Here is a 21,159-nt window from a genome sequence, read left to right as displayed (position 1 = left end):
AGATTCTCTGCTGTCTCAAGAGCACACATTAGTCAAAGGTTTTCGCAGCAGCAAAGCCATTCCTCATCATCATCATCACCATTATCCCTGTGGATTCTCTGGTCTAATAATATAGTTGGGCACTTCAGAATGTTTCTTCCCTCTGTGCTGAGTTATTTTCTTGGAACTTGTAGGAGGGGAAGGGATATAGAGACTTATAGAAATATATAGGTGATATGATCAATTAAGTTCCATTTCCATAGGGAACTAGTCAAAAAAAATAGCTCTATGCAAATAAACACTGGCTTTTAAACCTTTGCAGTGGAAAATGCCACTCCAGATAGTAGCATTTGAACTGTCTTGGTTTTAAAATCTTTTTTTGGTATTGTCATTGGGAAACGCACATACCAGGATCCCCACTAAGGCAATGGGTATTACAGTTTCTCCAAAATTTAGATCTTTCCTGTTGAAAATCAGGCAGCCAGTTTCTTGTAATTTGAGCTTAGGGACACCAGGAAGTTCTGTGCCATACGGTACCAGAATATTTGTCTTCTGCCAAAAATTTCTGTCTCCCCATCCTCTGCTCCAACCACATGGCCTTTTTCCCTTAACAGTCAATTACATCAGCTATAACTGATATTCTTGGCACAGTAATTTATTCATCTCCCCAAAGCAAAGAATTGTTATGAGGTTTCTGCATGTTTCTACATGTGGCTACAGTATGTCATGTACTCGTACTGTCCAGAGTCCCAACAGTGACAGGTGCCACCTGTTAAAACACTGCTTACAACTGTTTATGGATCTTGCTTCATGGAAAATATTGTCTCTAACCCATCTATCTATCTAATGCACTTGTAACCTTTAACATTACAAAATCTGAATGTGTGTTATGGGCAGTACCCAAATAAGACTAGGCATTGTAATTTGAGATCGTAATTTGAGATTGTAATGGTACGCAAACTGATTCCTTCGGTATCTGCTACAAAAAAAATCCCTGAAGCAGGTATTCCACTTGAACTAAAGTTTTCTCTTCTCCATTTGCTCCTAAATAAGCAAAATGTAGGACTGACAAGGACTAAACTCTACCTTTGTCTAAATAGAATAGGAATAGGGGTGGCACTGTGTCTCTGCTGGCAGTCGGTTTGAAAAATTTGGTCAGTGAGTGCATGCTTCAGCCAAAGGAAGTGTGGTGTGAATGAAGCTGGAGAGGGCTTGGCTGTCCTCCAAGCTTAAAAGCCGAGTTTGCAGAAGCTGTTGTGTCATTAAAGAGTCCCAAAGTATATTGAAGCCTTCCATTTGAAGGCTCTGCTGCCTGTCTTTCCAGGCATTGTAAGGCAGGAGATATTTGGCAGCAACTGCACACTATCTTACTGCCTTACTACCTTCTGAGTGTACAGAAAGATACTGGATTCAGAGTCAGCCTGAACTGCATGACATTTTGCTGGTGCAGTGACATGTGAGAGAACGTGGGAGAGAGTTTGCAGTCACTATTAGTGATTTCACTTTAACGTTTAATATGATCTCTGTGCATTTTTCTCCTACAGGAGAAACAAGGCAGAGGAAAACCTATTATTCTTATGCATAGCATGGGTCTATAGACATGGAGGGTTAGAGCAATAATGACTGGCCTGGTAATGAAAATATCTGTGACAGTAATGGTGCATATAGATCTGGTGATGGCTGTACTTGAAAACATTCTCCCAGTACATCTAAAGGGATAGCAAGTACAAATAAATTCACGGAAAAACATTTGAGACTGACTGTTCCACAATAAGAAACCCTAGAACTGTTGCTTTTTAAAAACTTAGGCAGCTCAAGTTAGCAAAATATTTACTTATTGTAGCACTTAAAACATTTTTTTGTCAAATATTTTAAGAGGTACTTCCTAGAAACTTTAATCTGCAAAGTAAGTATGCTACCTCCCTTTCAAAAGAGGAGAAATTGAGGCACAGATCCTAAACTTGCCTACTTTCCTAGGAATGAGTAAGTGAACCCAGAACAGAAATCACAGATTGTTCTTGCTTAGAGACAATTCCAGTTCTTCAGATTTTGATGAATTTAGGACTTAAGGTTACTCAGGAATTTAACTTTTGAAGTTCTATGAACCTCAAAAAAATCAGTCTCTTAATCAGTTTGAATACTGGTCTTAAAGATCAGTTGAAGCACTTTCTGTTCTTAAGGTAAATGAATACTATTTTGAAAATTAGCATATATATGAAGACATATATAATAGATAGAGCTGTTAGTTTCATTTCAAGAAACAGAGCTTAGTAATCATATGCTTTCAAAACGTCCGGCCATGTACTGTATTTAAATATTACTTTACAGAATATAAGGAATGGATAAAGCAAATCTGGAGTTAGTAGAATTCATATGCTCCCCTCTCTGAATGCAAAAACATGTCTTTTCTACTCTCCCCAGTCTCCTCCTCATTAATTCCCATGCTGTTAGCTTTTTGTTTTTTCAGTGTTTCATGTAAAACCTTAACCTGCTGCTGAATTTATTTCATGTGGGTTTATGTTTTCCTCATTTTAATGGTTTTTAATGCAAAATCATAAAAGTATAGCTGCTGCAACAAACACCATTATCGAAGCTTACCTGCTGCACACATTGGTTTTAGAGTCTAACTTGGCTTTAAATCCTAACATTACAAAAAAATGAAAAGTAGCTTGGTCTTCAGCACTGTAATTAATGCTTCCAAATTTTGGCCCTTTGCTGTCCTGTCAACAGCTGTGTTGTGCAGAATTTCTTCAATGAACACGTTCTTTGTTTTCCTCCCAAACCAGTAGAGGAAAAATACTAGGAAATTTTACCCTCTGATACTTTTTAGACAGTGCTTCTGCCTAATACCCCAGCATTTTTTATGTTTTTGTTAATCCTAGATGTAAATTTTGACATTAAAATTAATGGTTTTTAATGCAAAATCATAAAAGTATAGCTGCTGCAACAAACACCATTATCGAAGCTTACCTGCTGCACACATTGGTTTTAGAGTCTAACTTGGCTTTAAATCCTAACATTACAAAAAAATGAAAAGTAGCTTGGTCTTCAGCACTGTAATTAATGCTTCCAAATTTTGGCCCTTTGCTGTCCTGTCAACAGCTGTGTTGTGCAGAATTTCTTCAATGAACACGTTCTTTGTTTTCCTCCCAAACCAGTAGAGGAAAAATACTAGGAAATTTTACCCTCTGATACTTTTTAGACAGTGCTTCTGCCTAATACCCCAGCATTTTTTATGTTTTTGTTAATCCTAGATGTAAATTTTGACATTAAAATCAGCAACTAGAAAATTAGAAAAAAACCCGGTGTCACCTGTGTACAATAATGCTGGGTAAATGTAAAATTACTGTGCACGGACCAAATGAGAGAAGGTGAGGAAAAAACCCCAATGTGCATAAAGATATGTAAGGACTGAATATTAAAAACCCCAAATTACTTATGTGGTGAAAATGAACTAAAATAAACCACTCATGTCTCAGTCACTCCAATATTTATATTTCCTCTTGTTGTCATTTAAAAGTATTCTTAAGATCTCTTACCTTGCTAATATTAGATACTCAATTCCTCCTTTTTTGCTGGAAGACTCTGGCACATTTCTGCGATGCTGGAATATGATTTTACATGTCTTTCACCTTTTTGAAGAGAGAGGACAAGATTTTTCTGAGATATTTTTCTAATTCTTTTTATAAATTGCATTTATTGTTCATTATTCATCCTCTTTCTGTGTTTATTTTCAGTGCTTTTCTTATAAAGCTTCTTTTCTCTTTCTGAACCTGTACTTCCATGCAAATTTCTCTGATTTGCTAACAAAAGAAGTTGCCAGAAACATAATTTAATTTGCTACAGTGCTTTAAATACTTTTTTGTTATTAATCTGTACAATTATACCGGGTTGGACTCCCAAAGCAAAGTGTTAGCCATTTATTTTACTTCTTTCCATGTGCAAAAAAGAAAATATATGAGGAATATCAAATTACCTTTCAGAGTTGAAAATACAATACTTGACAAAAGGGGGCCCCATTTCAAACTTTATATATATATTTTGAATCATTGGACTCCGGGTTCTCTTATATAGCCAGCATGAAAATCAGAAAGAAAGAAAATGGAGTGCCTACTGAAAATTTTAATGACCACTTATAGAAATGCCTTTTTCTCAAAATTACCCAGCTATTTAAAAATAAGTATAATCAGAAGTAAAATGACTGTGCTATTGGGTTTTGGAGCATGACATTTTGACATTTCTCTGATTCAAAACATCATTTCTAAAGAAACTTTCAAGACAGTCCCTAGACAAAACACAGTATTGAAAACCTACTGCATTTCTTCTGTAATAGAAAGACTCACATTGATAACAGTGGGAATGCATGATGACCTTTTGCTAATTTGAAAGTACAGAAGTTTGAAATGGAGATATTTGAAACCAGAAATGAAGCTTACAGCCTGAATAATAAGTACTGTAACTTCTGTCATTTTTATTGCATAATGTCGTAATTTATTTACTATCCTAATGGTGTATGTGAGGATTTTCTTTTAAGGTAATTAAAATCAATTGTAAAAATGAACCATTTAGAACACCCTGTTACTCATTAACAACAAAATTAAAATGTCTTTACACTGAAGAGAAGGCTCCGGGGAGACCTCATTGCAGCCTTCCAGTACTTAAAGGGGGCTTATAAGAAAGATGAGGACAGAGTATTTAGCAGGACCGGTAGCGGTAGGACAAGAGATAATGGTTTTAAACTAAATGAGGGTAGATTTACACTAGAGATAAAGAAGAAATTTTTGACAATGAGGGTGGTAAAACCCTGGCACAGGTTGCCCAGAGAGGTGGTAGATGCCTCATCGCTGGAAACAGTCCAGGTCACGTTGGACGGGGCTCTGAGCAACCTGATCCAGTTGAAGATGTCCCTGCTCACTGCAGGAGGGTTGGACTAGGTGACTTTTAAAGGTCCCTTACAACCCAAACTATTCTATGTTTTTTTCCTGTAATGAATAGGCATTATGTACAGATAGAAAGCTATAGGATTTTTATAATGGATAACAGGAACTTTTGTGCCTCCTGATGATGAAAGTAAAAGCTTAGATTTTTCTAAAGACTAATATAAGGATATTTCATAAATATTCAGTAATAGCATGACACCTATCCCCCTCAAACCTTTTTCAAAGCCTGAAACAAAATGGGAAAAGAATTAATGAGACCACGTGGAGTTGCGATATGAGAAACTACTCTGCCCTATTGCTGAATTTCTAGGTCAACAAGTACAACTGTTCCCTTTTACACCTGATTCAGGCATTACACAAGTGTGTTGCAAGTCTTTGCTGAAGAACTAGGAGTTCTTGTTTCAGCCATAACCTCTTCCATGTAGAGGGAGATTAAATTGCATTCAGAACTGCACTTTGGTATCACTCCAGCATTATCCTAAATGATGGTAGAAAATACACTACACGCTTCTTAAAATTTCTGTAATGTTATTTAGTATATTGTGCTGTTACGTAGTGTCAATTAATGTAATCATAATAATTACTAGTTCAACTTTTGGATATGGACCCATGCATTTCTGTTTTTAAATTTACGTTTTAAATTTTAAATTTTTTTTATTTTTTTAAATTTACATTTACATTATTTGGTTTATTTTCAAGAGGTGTTTGTATATGTTACAACACAGGTGTTCATATATGGTGTAACAATAAAGCTACCATGACTTTCAGAGTTTTTAATTAATAATTTCTTGAAGAATCATGAGGAATTTACCTCATTGGTGTTAAAGGACAATTTTCCAGAACAAATTTCTACTATTTTAAATAGCTTGAGTTTTTTTTAAACACTGCTCAATATTTAAAAACCCCTCTCTGTTAAGATCTTCCGATTTTCTATCGGTATCTGGTCGATAGAGTTCAGTATTTCAGGAGAGGGGATAATTTATTGTTATTTTTACGGGAACAAATGTCTCTTCCTGAGGAGCTCCAGTACGTTCCGTATTTACACCTACACGTAGGGTGGTTTATCCAGCCCCGCCGGGTGCCGACCGCCCCCTTCTTGAGCGGCGCCGACACGGGGTGGCGAGGGGAGAGACAGGCCTAAAGCAAAAGCGGGTCTCGGCCTGCTGCCGGGGGCCTCGGGGCGGGCCCACCCCCGTTGGAGTTAACAAGGGAACCCCAAGACTTCCTTTGCTGGCAGTTTCACACCTTGTTCTCCTCAGCATACCCTCGGAACGAAAAGATGTCGAGCTGGCGGAACCCCGAGAGGCCGCCCAGTGCCTCACCCGGTCTGCGGGGAAGGACGGACACCCGCTGCCCGCCTCGCTCTGGGAAATCGCCCGGGTAAAGGGCCTGCCCGCCTCAGGAGTGGGCCCGCCTCCGTGCCCTGCCCGCCGGGGAGGCGGCCCCGCCCGCCGGGTGTCTCCCGGAGCCCCCGGCGGGTAACTAGCAGCGCGCAGTGAGGCGGAAGATAGCGCGGCCCCAGCTCTCGCGATGGCTCCCTGACGCCGCCGCCCGGCCGTTGTAACGGCCGTAACCTGGCAGTCGCTGTTTACGGTGGCGTAGCCAATGGGAAAGCGGGGCGCGTGGGCAGGGCTGGGAATCCCGGCCAATGGGAGGGAGGGGCGGTACGTTTAAACAGAGCGGCTGCCGGGTCAGGCTCTTAGGGAGTTCGTGGCGGTTGTGTCGCCATGCCCGGCCGCCCTGACGACTACGAAGTGCTGCTCACTATCGGCACTGGTTCCTACGGCAAGTGCCGGAAGGTGCGCCGTAAGGCCGACGGCAAGGTGAGGTGGCGGTTGCGGTAGCGGTAGCTGCCATGGGGGTTGAGGCACCGTAGCGTGCCGTTGCTGTCGGTTTCAGCTGGGTGGTGGCGGCTCTCCCAGATAAAGCGACGAGTGGTTTTGAAAGCCCCTCTTCCCTCCCTGCAAAGCTCTGCCTTGTGTAGAAGCCACTCCCTGAGTTATTTTTTTCCTCCCTAGATCTTGGTATGGAAGGAGCTTGACTATGGCTCGATGACGGAGGCCGAGAAGCAAATGCTTGTTTCGGAAGTGAATTTGCTTCGTGAGCTGAGACATCCGAATATCGTCCGGTATTATGATCGGATCGTCGACAGAAGTAGCACGACCCTGTACATCGTGATGGAGTACTGTGATGGTGGTGACCTGGCTAGCTTAATTGCAAGGTGCACAAAAGAAAGGCACGTGAAATCTGTTTGTGGCAATTGTGGAGTATCTAGCATGAAGTAACTTGGGCAATCAAACGAAAAGTGAAATGTATCTTTTAGCAACTTCTGAAAAATTTTAGGTTTAATCCTTTGGACCCAACAACTCTTCTGAAATGTGAAAGGTTTTGTACAAAATTACAACACCAATGGGAATTGCACTAATGAATGCACTGACTGATTGGATGTTTATGATGAAAGAGTAAAAAAACTGAGCTCTCTTTATGGGGCAGAAGCTGTTGAAGGGTTTCTGGTTGCAATGCTATGCATGGGGTTGAAAACATAATCTAGAAGGTCATAGTTCCTGCAGATAGGTAGCTTGATCTGTGGATTCTTCTAGCATGCCCATCAGTAAAACCACTTGTACCCTATTTTTTTGTTAGAACACCAAAATACATGAAAGGGAAAAGTGATTTTGAACATCATGTTAAAAGCTACTTTATGCACCTGCATATAAAGCTTGTGGAGACGCCAAGTTGATAAGACTTCACCTTAGTCTAATACTAGACTTAGCAGCCTACTTCTTAAGAATGTGAAAACTGATATTATACATAGGTTAAACAAGTACATGACGCTACATGTGTTACTTTGTGAGAATAGTCTAAAATGGTATTGCAGCTGCCCCCAAAGATCGTTGTTTTCATTTAATGAAGGTTATATTAAAAATCAGTCCTGTCTTAGCTCTATTGTTGTATGTTGCTCATTAGAAACAGCTGACAATATACTGTTATCATCAAAGGGACAGATTGCATCATAAAAGCATCAAATTGATATTTGTGTTATAAGTAATGGAAATGTAACATATTTGTTAGACTCTTTAGGGGAGGAAGGGAATATTACAGGGGTTCTGCAGCAAAAGTCTAGATGCCTTCCAACATATGTGGAGTGACTTTAAAATAGCCTATGTAGATGCCTGTTGCTGTTACCTTTCTATAAAGGTGCTGGGGTTGATTCAGTGGTTTTTTTTATAATAGTATTTAAAAAGTTATGGAATTAACACTGGCAGCAACTACTTAAACTGATGTATGCTACATTGTTAAACAATGTGTTCATCTTTCAGGCATTACTTAGAAGAAAGCTTTGTTCTCCGAGTATTGACTCAATTGACATTGGCCTTGAAGGAATGTCACAGACGGAGCGATGGTGGAGTCACTGTGCATCGTGACCTAAAACCAGCAAATGTCTTTCTAGATGGCAAACAGAATGTGAAACTTGGAGATTTTGGATTGGCTAGAATATTGCACCATGACACCAGCTTTGCCAAAACATTTGTTGGAACTCCGTATTATATGTCTCCAGTAAGACCTCCCTTCTCTGCCTTATCTTTGCTTTTGTCCTCCAAGATCTGTTTTTTGTGGTGTTGGTCTCAGGGTGCATGAATGTTTGCGAGGTTTTAATGAAGAGTTACTAGTCTTAAATGCAAGTGACTTTTTTCATACAGTGTATATGTTCTGGAGGCAAGGCTATTTTGCAGTTATTTTCATCTCCTTTCTTCCCCACGCTGTCATTGCCTTCTAATTAAAGTTGTTCTTCACGGCTTAAGTTTTGATATGTTCTTGGAATATTAGAGATATGTTGAAGTATATTGTTCCTGAAAAGGAACAGTGAAGCTTAGAGTGCTTTTATGTTTCATGTTTTATGTTAAGGTAAAGAGCTTATTAAATTACCTCCTGATGGTAGGATTTTAAGTTGCAGTGGAAATGAGCAAGAATGAGTTATTTCCCTGATGTGGTGGACTTTCTGTGGGAAAGATTAATGTTGACTGAAATATGGAGTTGTACCAACTGATGATTGGTGCAACACTTCAATCTTCTACAGCATAATATTGCTGTAACTTCTTAAAATCCTGCTAGTAAGAGTAGCTGTGGAGATTAATTAAGCTGGAATCTTGAAAGTAATGGTTTAATCCAGGTTTGAGCAGTAGCTGGTTATCCTGCAATAGTAGAACAATGTCTTAGTTAATAAACCTAAGATTGTTCTCTTTCTTTAGGAACAAATGAACCACATGTCATACAATGAAAAATCTGACATCTGGTCTCTAGGATGTCTCCTGTATGAATTATGTGCTCTCTTGTAAGTACAGTAGTGTGGTAATGAACATGGAAACATAGCTGTTAATGCCTGTATAATTAAATTTTGTAGAGATGAAAGCTTAATGGTTTCAGAGACTAGTCCTAGATTTTTGTTTCTGTATTGGTCTTGACATTAGGTAGTCAAAACAAACCTTTGATTGCAGCATTTTTTAGTCTGAAACTATGTGCTGTAAAACTGGTGAAAGAATTTAAGAAAAATGTTGTTCTTCAGTCCTCCATTTAGAGCTTACAACCAAAAGGAGTTGGCAGAGAAGATAAGGGAAGGGAAGTTCAGACGAATACCCTATCGTTACTCAGAGCAGCTGAATGAACTTCTCAAAGAGATGCTGAATGTAAAGGTAAGAATCAATTACTAATTTTTCCCACCTATAATTTGAACTAGTACTGAAATACTAGTTCTTCTCAATTATGAAACAAACTGATCTAGTGTAGTGGTTGCTATCATTTTGTCTCTGGCAATATCACTTGTAGGGGAAGGAGGGAGGACTTGCACTTTGAGTCTATTAAAGGCTTAAGTGTTATGCCAGGTTCATAGGATGCAAAAAGGCTGTCTCAATATTGGCTTATACTGAATTTCCTAACAAGGAAAACAAGGCTTAACAAGGTCTTAACTTCAGAGTTAAAATGGCTCCAGTGTTTTTGGAAGTAGGAAGGAGTGGTTTTGTCTTAGTTTTGGATTTTGCTTTATATGGCTAATGTATAGCTTGTCCCCTGTGGCTGGCATGGGGGTGTTGAGAAATATACTGTATGGGACAACAAAGCCATAACAAGAACCCAAGTCTCCAACAGGTATGGATCCTTCAGGAATCAAGTGATAGGTAGAAATACAGAGTGTTAGCTCCCAAACCTACTGACAATCACCTCTGTAGGCTCACCACCCCATTCTGGCTCTGAAAAGAGTGGGTGCTTGGGCTGGGAGAGCCAGACTTTCAGCTTCTGGAGCTGAAGGCTGGTAACAGCCTCCTCCCTCAGCTTTTGTCATCTGGTTGTGCTACTCCTTCCTAACTCCATTTTTCTCCAACTTCTCCTTCACTGTGTAAGACCTTAGCTGGTTTCTACCTGCAGTGGGTCTTGCTTGGGAATCCCTGGCCTTGTAACATTTCTTGGTTACAGATGGAACCTGTTGGTAATGTCTTTCCTTTAGGATTATTGCCGACCTTCTGTTGAAGATATTCTACAGCACCCCTTGATAGTAGACTTGGTGACTGAAGAACAAAGACAAAATTCTGATAAAAGAGGACAGAGATCATGGGAGCCAGAAAGGCTGCAGCACTCGGATGCTGCAGTGAATGAGCTGAAACGGAAGGAACAACAATTACAGGAGCGAGAACAAGCTATTAAAGAGAGAGAGCAACGTTTGGAGCGTATGATATTCAACTTTGGGAAGGGGGTAGCAATGGGATTCTGATTAAAAAATAAGTGTGGAGGAAGGAAAGGTAGAAAGTCTTCAAAACCCTCATTTAAATACACTAGGATATTGTACTCCTGCATTCACTGACAGAACTCTGTCTAAAGACTAAAACAAGAATGCTTGGGCTTACTCATCCATACTAGTTCTTGTTTTAAGTTACTAAGATATAATTAGCAGTTTGGATATAGAAGTCTAGTTTGGGAAGATTATTAAACATGAGTGGCAATTAGGAAAGTATACAGAAAAATAGGGTCTGAATATATTGTGCTGTGCAGTGTGTTAACTCTGTGTAAGTTAACATTGGCTATATTAATGTGTAACCTAAGGTAAGCCTGACGCTGGAGCAAAATATACTGTCAACTGCTTTTATAAAAGCTGCACCCTATACGTAGCTTACCTGTGAAACACTATAGATGGCTAGTCCTTGAGTGTTGGGATTTTTCTGCCCTCTTAAAATACCGCTTTGCATATGCAGTAGGCTCTGTAGTACAGATTTTAACCATATATATTGTTTTCTGAGCCTGAATAACAGCTGCTGTAAACAGGGTGTTTTGTCATAGCTGAATTGTAGTATCTAAATATTTAGAACTAATGTGTAGAATAGAAAGCTGCTAGAGTTTCATTGTTGCAGATATTGCAGAGGTTGGGGGCAGGGCAAAGACATGCTTGGCATTTCAGAGTACTTGTTCAGTGCTTTATCAGTGCATTGATAAAGGTGTATCCACACAGCTGTTACCTTTTGTTTAGAGCCATAGAAACAGAAATATGGGTGCATCTGACAGGCTATTACTGCTGTCTTTTTCTGCAAGAAAATAAATCATGCACAATCACTCTAACACTTACATTTTTAACACTGTGTACTACCGTATTTCTCCTTCCAGTGAGAGAACGGGAACTCTGTGTTCGAGAGAGACTGGCAGAAGACAAACTTGCTAGGTATCTTACTAACCTATAATTGCCTATATTAGAAATTCTACAATCTTACAACAAAAAAACTTAAACTTTTCTTTTCAAAACAGAGCTGAAAACTTGATGAGGAACTACAATCGCTACAAACAGCAGAGGATATTAGCTTGTGCAGATGGTCCAGGTATGAAAATAGGCAAGGAGCTACTTGCACTGATAAATGTAGGCTGGTATGACCAGAAGAATGCCCCTGATGCTCCACATGCTGTACCTAGTCCCATTGTAGCAATACAAACCCAATTATCTCTGCGTGGTTGGGAAGAAACTCTTGATTTTCTACTTTTGCAGAAAGACTTGATGAGAGATGCTCAACCATGAGTGTGAGTTATGACTGTCAGCACTGCAGTCATGTGCTGTTTTGAAAATTGGGTTCTTGTGGTAAGCTAATAGAAGTGCTGACTTGTAACCCAAACTTTTCTCAAAGCTGCACTTATTTTACTGATGGATGTCTTTTTATAGACCTTTGATTTAGTTAATTTTAATAAAATTGCATATGTCTAATCACATCAGCTGTAGCTCAACCTCCAAAACTTGAAAGTGGGAAATATTTGTTGCAATTGACACAACTGTGACTGGTGCATCATATTAGCTCTGAAGAATACAAACTGCTATTATCATATTCCAGTTTAACTCACTAGGGGAAAAAACAAAACAAAAAAACACCAGCTTTGAGAATGGACTACAGGTAGTCAGGAAGCGTTACAGCACAATCAGTTTTACAGTAGTTATTACCCCATAGGTATTTGACACTCACTTTGGTCTTGATTGTTCAGTCCTTGCTATCATAAGGGATAGTATCATCTGTTCATTGCACCCAATCTTTTAATAGTAAAAATTATTTCAAGTATCTAAATGCATTTTAAATTGCTGGGTCCTAAGCAGTACTCTAGAATGAAGAAATGTGAATACCCTTTAACATGCAGCAACAATCTCATTTAGTTTTGGTCAAATAAAGCAAAATAAGCATGTCACTTCCTCTAATACAAATAAAACTGAAGGTGCATCTTTTGCAAGAAGTGCCTATCACATCAGGAAAGAACACAAGTAAAATGTCACCAGAGGTTAGTGATACTTGAGCCATCTCTAACATTCCTGTCTATTTTGAGAATTCCACATATTGTCCGACTTTGAAACATTAAAGAATATAAAATTAAGAATAAACTTGCCTTGGACTTTCCGACATTGCTTCTAACACTGGATGACTGAAGGTGTATGAGCTTCAGCATTTACTTCTGTTCTCTTCTGCATCTCCCACCCCTTTACATGATATTTTGACCTTAACAGGGCTATTAGTTTTTGAAGATGGGCAAAACCCCTTTGCGTAGTTAACACGACAAGAGAAACAATGCAGAAAAGTGAATATAGTTATTGCAAGACTGAACAAATCTTGCAATAGCTGTAGATAACTTGATTAACCAGTTGTCAGTTTGCTATGCTTCCATTGGTACTCTGGTAATACTGTTTCTAAAATTCTCCCAGTTCTGATATCAATGGACTAAGTGTTTCTCCAACATGCTACCAAGTTCACTTGCTTCTGTTATATTCAGTTACTCAAATATTACTGTATTTTTCACATGTGAGAGATTGCATCTCACACACCTCTTAGATCCCCAATTTCTCCTCAAAGTCAGTTGTGTGGTTTACTTCACAGTAAAATGGAATACCAAAAATCCTGGTTTCTAAGAGTGTGTCCTAGATGCTACCCTATTTTTGCAGGGATTTTCTGATTCTTAGGGAAGGATTTAATGTTAAAACAAATCTAGCTTACTGATATGAAACTACAACATGCTGAAACATTCACTAGCCTCTTCGATTTGGTCCTTCTCACTCCCTGTGCTTATTGCATCCTTGCTCTAGCCTAATGAATTGAAAATTAATGCTGCTGCAGCATTAAGATTAGGAATAGTTAGACCTTTGATTAAAAAAAAAATTAAAAATCACACCTTAAGTTGAGCCTTGTCAAGTTGGCTTTTATGACAGGCAGCTCAGCTGTTTTAACAGCTTTTGATGGTAGGTTTTTGTATCCCAAGTCATTAAAAACAAAACAAACTCACTGCCTTTTGATTGTGGCAGTTCTATACAGATAAAGTATAGCTATACTATGAAATTTCCTATTTTGGAGGCTGCAGTGAAAGTAACTTGTTGATTTTTAATGTACCTAAACTCATTATTCATCAGAGCCTAGTTTGTACCTCATTGACTTAATACAAGGATAGAGCTGGAACAATGTGGGTAATGTAGAAAGACCACTGGACATGTTGGGTCTGCCCCTGCTATCAAGGAAAGACAAGAGTTTTTGGTAGCTGAGAGCCTAATTCCCCATTTCCCTTTGAAACTGGGTTATGTCACTCTTTAATTTCTGTCCTTCAGAAGAAGCTCCAGGTCTTTTCTCCTTATGCCAATTAAGGGAGGTGTTGGGAGGTGTGTCCTAGAAACTACAATGGCATATATCCTTTTTCCACAATCATTTTAAAGGCTTGTTTTGAATTTTTTTCCTCAAAAAATGGTAAAGAATTGTTGCTATGAACTGAAGTGCATTTAATTAGATCACTTAAAGCAATAGGTAGATAGCAAAATGGGTAACAGGGTTAAAAGACATAAGCTAAGCAAAAAAAGCTCAAAGATGCACTAATTCAGTACTTTTTTATTTCTTAAGATAATGCACTCCTGCTCCCCTTTTCTACAACCAAGAAGAAAGTACACTGTGATGGAAGCGAAGAGAATGCTGTGCCTCCTGTTAATTTGGAAAACTATCCCATTTCTAAAGGGAAATGCTCTGATCTCAAAAAACGTCTGTATGCTGCAAATCTACGGGCTCAAGCACTGTCTGAACTGGAAAGAAACTACCAACTAAAGAGCAGACAAATCTTGGGCATGCGCTGAAACTGTAACATAGATGTAAAGTATTTAACTTTTAAATGTGATTAAATATACAGGAAGATACTTGTGCCTCCCTCTTTTAAGCTGGAACCTACTGAACATTTATTTTAACAGTTGTTACATAAACTCTTAGTCTATGACAGGTAGTTCATGATAAAGGCATAAGAAATTATATTATGAAAACAAGTAGTTTTGATACCAAATCAAACAAATTGAATTAATAGTATTATTAAAGAAAAAATATTGTGCTCTTCCTCCTGTTTACCATACATTACTCTTCTGAAAATATAAAGAACGAATATTGAAAAACAGATTTTTTTAAAATCTGGTGTGAAAAACTTTTGAGATGAAAAATGTACAGACATTCACAATCTGTAATTTTAAATGATGTTGTATGTAATGTACAGTACTTGATAAAAGAAGTATTGATATTTTGTATATGTGGAAAAACAGTAGCTTTTTGTCTGCACTTGTAAATATTTTTTAACTACCAAAAGAGCAAAAAGATTTCATGCTATCTCTTCCTACTAAGTAGGTGACCTATCAAAGCAGGCTACTTTTAGTTTAATGTTTTTGATGAGTGGAATGGGTCAGCTCAGCATAATCGATGAGTTTTTACTCCTTTCTGCCTGGGCAACTGAATAGCTTGTCCATCAGCTCCTGAAAGGTCTGCTTCAGGGCATAGCATTTGAAATAACACCTTCTTTGTTTTGCCTTGAAACAGTGTCATAAACTGATGCCCTGAGACACCATCCGGGGTATTAGCCACCTGTGTTTTGGGGAAGGGCAATTGTACTTTGAATAGAAAATCCTTATTTTCTTGAAGCTTTTTGTATCCCAAGTCATTGGGTATCTCCATCTTTCCCTTCACATTTCTCTGCCAGAGTAGGAGTTGCTCGCTTAGGGTGGTTTAAGTTTCATGAACTAACTCAGACTCATGAATTTAAAAAAATTCTTTGGAACTGTAATGTCTGGCATATATTTTTTATATAAAGATTTTTTTATCTCTGGGTTGTAATGCCATAAAACATACATTCTTAGAAAACAGCTGATTTTCAAAACATTTGTTTCCTTATTAGAAGATGAATTTTGTCTAAGGAGGTATTCTAGATGGTTTTTACTTGAAAAAAGATAATCTTATTTGAAACATCAATTTAATTTGACATATTTGCTGGTAGACAAATACTTGTGTCACCAACCAGCAGTTCTGCTCTAGCAGATTCTTAACCACCCAGCAGAGCTGATCATATTTGCTTGCATAGTGGTTACTGTTTTCATCACAACCTTTGCTTAAAAGAATTAGAATGTGACCATTTTGTTTGCTAGTCTAAAATTACCACTATTTTGGTGGTCGTTACCCAAAGTAGCTGTGCAATAGGGACCAGTACAGCTTTCCTTCTGCATTCTTTGATATTGTTGAAGATTCTCACATGTATTTGGAGGGTGAATCTCTGCTTTCTCACTATGCTTATATGTTCAGATTTTTCTGTTCTGTGCCTCAACCAGCAGATCTGCAATGCAGTTCTACTGGCATTCATGTGGATCTTTATTGTATAGCCCACAAAACATCAAAGGGTAGAACATGCAGTGGTGTTAGACTAATCTGAAAAAATATGTAGGATGCAAGAACTTTGTTGTGTGCTTTGTCATCCACAAAATGCAGGTACCAATTAGTGAAAGGGGGAAACCAAGCAACCAAGAACATAAATTAGTAATTAATGATTCAGGAAAGACTGTATTGGGAAATTGCTGGTGTTTGCAAATGCTTTGCTTGTAAGAAGACCAAACTAAGAAAATTGCTTGAGAGTATTTTTTTTTTTTTGGGGAACATATAGATAGAACAAATAATTTCTGTATTTAAAAGTAAAATGCCTTCAGAGCAATACCTGCAGCTTTCCTCTTCCTTTAATTCTCTAGTGACCTCAAGATGGCACTGTTGCCCTGTAATTGTTGGGAATTTCCTTTAGCTTACCGATACATTAATACAAAATTTAAGATCAGATTTAAATATATTTTTACCTATTTTGTTTCAGCAAATCCTAAGTGTGTTGCTGCAAGATGCTGATTTTCTTAGGCTACAGATGCTTTAGTACTTGCTGTGGCAATTAATTGTAATTATCTTCGATTTGCCACTTTGCATCTTTTATGCATGTTTTATAAAAACAGTTGAATCAAAGTCCTAGTTAACAGATAAACTCTTATGAATAAGAAATGCTATGGAGAGTGCAAACTATATCAATCACAATGGCATTAATAAATGAGAACAGCTTAAGTTACATCTGTAGCATTAAGCTATTTAAGCTGCATTACTCACAATGTCTTCTTGAAGTATTATCACTCTAATATGATAAATGCAGTGTTTCTTGAGGTTTTTGAAGTAAGAACTTCCTACCAGGATGTGTCAAACATAGGGGAAGGCATTCTGGAGATGGTCTTCATTCTCTCTCAGGATTTTTGCTTTGGGACCCTGAAATTCACGTTTTCCTATAAAGGCATAATTGTTTTTCCCAGAGCACATGTACGGCATTGGAATCGCATTCAGGATGTAGTTTTCAAATATACTGAGGAAAATAAATAGATCATTTATGGGAATAATGACTGCTTATAGAGTGCTTGCAAAACATTGCCATCATGCTGATGGGTATACTTATCTCTTCAAAGTGAAGGTAAATTTGTATATATGTATATGGTACAGCTTAAGCCTTACAGGACGATAATAATGGTGTACACTGTTGAATGTTGTGAGATAAATTTATTGATGTTTAAGATAGATACATATTAGGAATTTTAATAATATGTATAGTTGTGGGCATACAAATGATATATAGAGGTTACTTCTGAAGTTGCAGAAGTTTTATGTGCACAGAACATAATTTAGCTCAAAGATAGACGGGAGAGGAAGTTGCACCATCTTTGAAAAATGTGGACCAGATCCCTGATTTTCAGTCGTCACATGTGACCTTGATCAGACCCTGGCCCAGGCCTTACGTTCCCATCTGTAACAGGCTCGTCACAGGGGGGTGCTCAGAGACAGCACTGGGGTACTGTACAGGTCTGCACTTTGGGCTGATTTGTGGTGGCAGTGGTGCAACCACTTTGGTCTCCTACTTTGGGCAACTGTGCATACACTTGGGAATGGAATTTACTGGGAAAATAGCAGTGAGTTACCAAAGTAATTTATTTAATGATTAGCCTGGTCCCCTCTGCAGCCAGTTGTCAGGCCATTCCATGTGACTACAGTGCTTAAAGAGAATGAAAGTACTGGCTAGCTGGGCAGATAAAATGCTTAAAGAAAATCAGGCTTAAGCACAGAGGGCCGTCAATCTTCTTCCTAAACATAAATATCAATAAGACATTTAATCCATATTATATCATTGAACAGATGAAGAGATAAATCCCGCTGGAAAAACTAATTATAAAATACTTTATGATAGAGAAATTCACATTTTTGACTTGCCTCTCAGTGCGTAACCCAGGAGGAAGTGATGTGGTCCTAATAACGGCAGAAGCTGGTTCACAGGCACTCACTGCAAGAATCAATCTCCTGCAGTTTCCCACAGGTGCAAGAAACCGTGCAGAGGAGAAGCTCGCTGCTATTACTCGTCTCCATCTGAAAAAGACAGATTGCTCCTCACTTACACTGCTCATCATCCCAGCACCTGTGTGTACCTTCTCGCTGTGCTGATAGAGATGAAGGCCGTTTCCCGGTAAGCAATGCTTCTAGCATTTGTAGTCCAAGATACAGTTGGACACGGTAATGGTACAGTGACAGCCTTTGGGCTGTGTCTTTGTCATTCTTCCCCTGTATAATTTGTGTGAAGCCAGAGGAATCCTAGTAGCTATGAAGCTGGTGTTACTGGGCATAGAATCTGAAGCCTGCCCTGGGAGCCTGCTTAATAGGCATTTCAGCGCCGTGGAAGACTTTGGCCTAATTAAGGCTACATACAGTATAATCCACATCAGGTATTAGAAGTGAGTGTTATTTATATATTTACCTCAAAAGTTAGCTGAAAGTTAAATATTAATCTTTACAACTTTAAAAAGCTCCACAGACTGATAGCATAATACCACGTATTATTATACTGATTTTCCATTTAATCTTGCTTTCAGCCAGATCAGCAATGCTGAGAAGTTACTATACTAGAGGCAACAGCGCCTTTATCTGACATATTATTTTGAAGGCAAAGTGCACTTCTGAGGCTCAGCTGCCATGAAAGGATGAAGCTTTGGAAAAAAAATCCTTTATATTTTACAAAATGGACTCAGGCCAGAGTTTTAGGATATAAAGGGAAAAGAAAAGCTACAGACACCCCCAGAATTAGCTAGTTCCAGATAGTCTTATTTTTCAATGGGTAATTTTTCTGGGTAAGAAAACATATTTATGAAAACTTTTGGCTAATTGACTTACATTTTTGACTGGTTTAAGTTTTGACTGATGGATGATGCTTGTTGCGGGGCTACCTGGTTCAAGCAGAGGTAATTTATGGGCCCAGTTATTACTGCATTGTTCTCTACTGTGAATATATTATTGGTCTCTGCATTATGCCTACTTCCTTGGCAACTGAACCTCTGACTTGGACATGACATGCAGTGAGTAATAACCAATAATGCAGCTTTCACTATCAACTTTCATATGTAGTTTTTTGTGGTAAAATTAATGCAATATGCAAATTTATGAGGAATAAGGCAGGTACTTAGCAGGTACTTGAATACTTGGCTAGAGATACTATTTTTTTTCCATTATTCATACTAATCTAAAAAACTTTATTTTCAAAGATAGCTGCTAAATACTTTTTTACTGTTTAATCAGCTGTTTTAGCAGGTCCTGCTCTTGCAAGGTCAGCGGATGCAAGCACATACATAATATAAATTTTTGTATATGTGTCTGTCAGTCAAAGACCCAAGGACACAACAGAAGCCCAGTAAAGCCAATGACAAGCTTTCCTTCAAATTCAGTGAACCCTTGGCTAGACTTCAACTTCATTAGCATTGGACATACTAGACATTTGTAAATACTTATACTTGTTTGATATTTGGGGAGGAAGAGCATTGCCAAAGGCACAGCAGGAACAAACGATCCCTCTTCCTCAACAGAAGTGAAGACAAAGCACTTTAGGTAGAGCTCTCGATCTTGGCTTCTACCAAATCAGACTTTCCTTGACAAGAATTGCATAAATAGCCCTCTGGCAAGCCTGGGCATCACACAGACCTCTCTGGAGTTATATGTAGTATTAGGGAACAGTGAATGCATTTTTTTTCTACTCATAATGTGTTTTATCACCCAATTGCAAATAGAACCACTATTACCTACTTGCACTCTCAACTCTTCCTAGAGCATCAGGGAACACTCCAGTGACCCCAGAACTAGATGGCTATTTAGGTCATCCAGGAAGTTTAGAAAATCCTTCCTGACAAATGCAAGTGTTAAAGTCACTGACCGACTTCAGTGCTAATTGCCATGTAAAGTCTTTTCTAGCTACTACTAATCAATCTTTAGATGCCACTAGGGAAAGATAATATGGACTTTCTGAGACCTGGATGATAACATAAACAAAGCCATCAGGGCAAATGGCAGATCATGACAGATAATGATTTCCTGGGAGGTGAAGCAAATACCTATGGCAATGATCCACATTATTAGCTTGTACTGGATTATAAGTATTTTGTGGTTGCAACTAAAAGCAGGAGGAAGCATTAGCATTAAAGAAAATGATATCATCAAGGAAGTATTCAGTTGATTGGAAAAATAACATCTTTTTATGAGAATTATTACAGACTTACCTTTAGGGCACATTTTAAATATTTCTCCCCACGTGAACTGAAAGCTAAGAAAATCTCACCATTGTGCCAGTTTCTAGAGGGACAAGTGTGATCAGAGAACTGCTGCTGTATGATGTGCTCAAAGGGATCCATCTGCCTTTAAGGCAGGCTGGGACCTCACTCTCATCAGGTGTAAGATCATTTTTCACCAATCTTAATTCAGTCAACTTCAGCAATGTGATGAATACAGGTAAGCAACTAAGAATGCATCACTAAATCTCTGTGTAAGAAAGATGCAATGAGTAAAATTCTCTGCTCTAAATTTTCCAATTTTTTTCAAAGCCAAATTCCTGTCTCAGTGCTTGAGGTCTCAAGATGAAACTGGAGGCTACAGAGGAACCAAATTTCTGTGCAAAGCCACATTCAGTGGAGCTCCATGTGTTAACAAAAGCAGAAAGGGCATGAAACTGTATTTTCTAGTTACTGATCTTAAGTAAGGGACTGAAGTCTAGACCCTGCATTGCCTAAGGTTGAGAAACATCTCTGGGCAGAGCCCTGGAAACCATGTTTCAGAAGCTTAGAATGGAATTTGTGTATGAACAACCACAGCCTTCACTTGTGCATGTTTTTAACCCCCCTCTGTGTTCATTTTGCCATTTCATGTTCTGGCTAAAAGAATCCATGGCAGAATCCTCTTGTAACTGCTGCTAATTTGCACTTGCTGCTGGCATGGCTGTGGGTGCAAACCAGACAGTTAAGTGTTGGCAAGAAACGGTGAGTTAATCACAGCCTTGGAAGCGTGGTCCTCTGCTTGTGCTCCAGGGAATGAGCTCAACTGAATGGCAAAGCCCAGCCAGAGAACTCAGCCTT

The 21,159-nt window shown here is 38.6% G+C and overlaps 1 protein-coding gene across 1 annotated transcript; it reads left to right on the top strand.

Moving 5' to 3' along the window:
* Positions 1–6,646: 6,646 nt before the first annotated feature.
* NEK2 (NIMA related kinase 2) lies at positions 6,647–14,532 on the top strand (the record flags this gene model as incomplete). The annotated part of the gene is made up of 9 exons (XM_081998299.1): positions 6,647–6,742; positions 6,938–7,155; positions 8,240–8,477; positions 9,170–9,252; positions 9,484–9,610; positions 10,417–10,636; positions 11,565–11,619; positions 11,703–11,773; positions 14,306–14,532. The coding sequence occupies 9 exons, from the start codon at positions 6,647–6,649 to the stop codon at positions 14,530–14,532; spliced, it is 1,335 nt and encodes a 444-aa protein (XP_081854425.1).
* Between the last annotated feature and the right edge of the window lie 6,627 nt (positions 14,533–21,159).

Source organism: Phaethon aethereus (genome assembly GCF_964289735.1).
Source record: "Phaethon aethereus genome assembly, chromosome: 3".
Classification (NCBI taxonomy): Eukaryota; Metazoa; Chordata; class Aves; order Phaethontiformes; family Phaethontidae; genus Phaethon; species Phaethon aethereus.
This window is presented reverse-complemented; position numbering and strand designations above follow the sequence as displayed.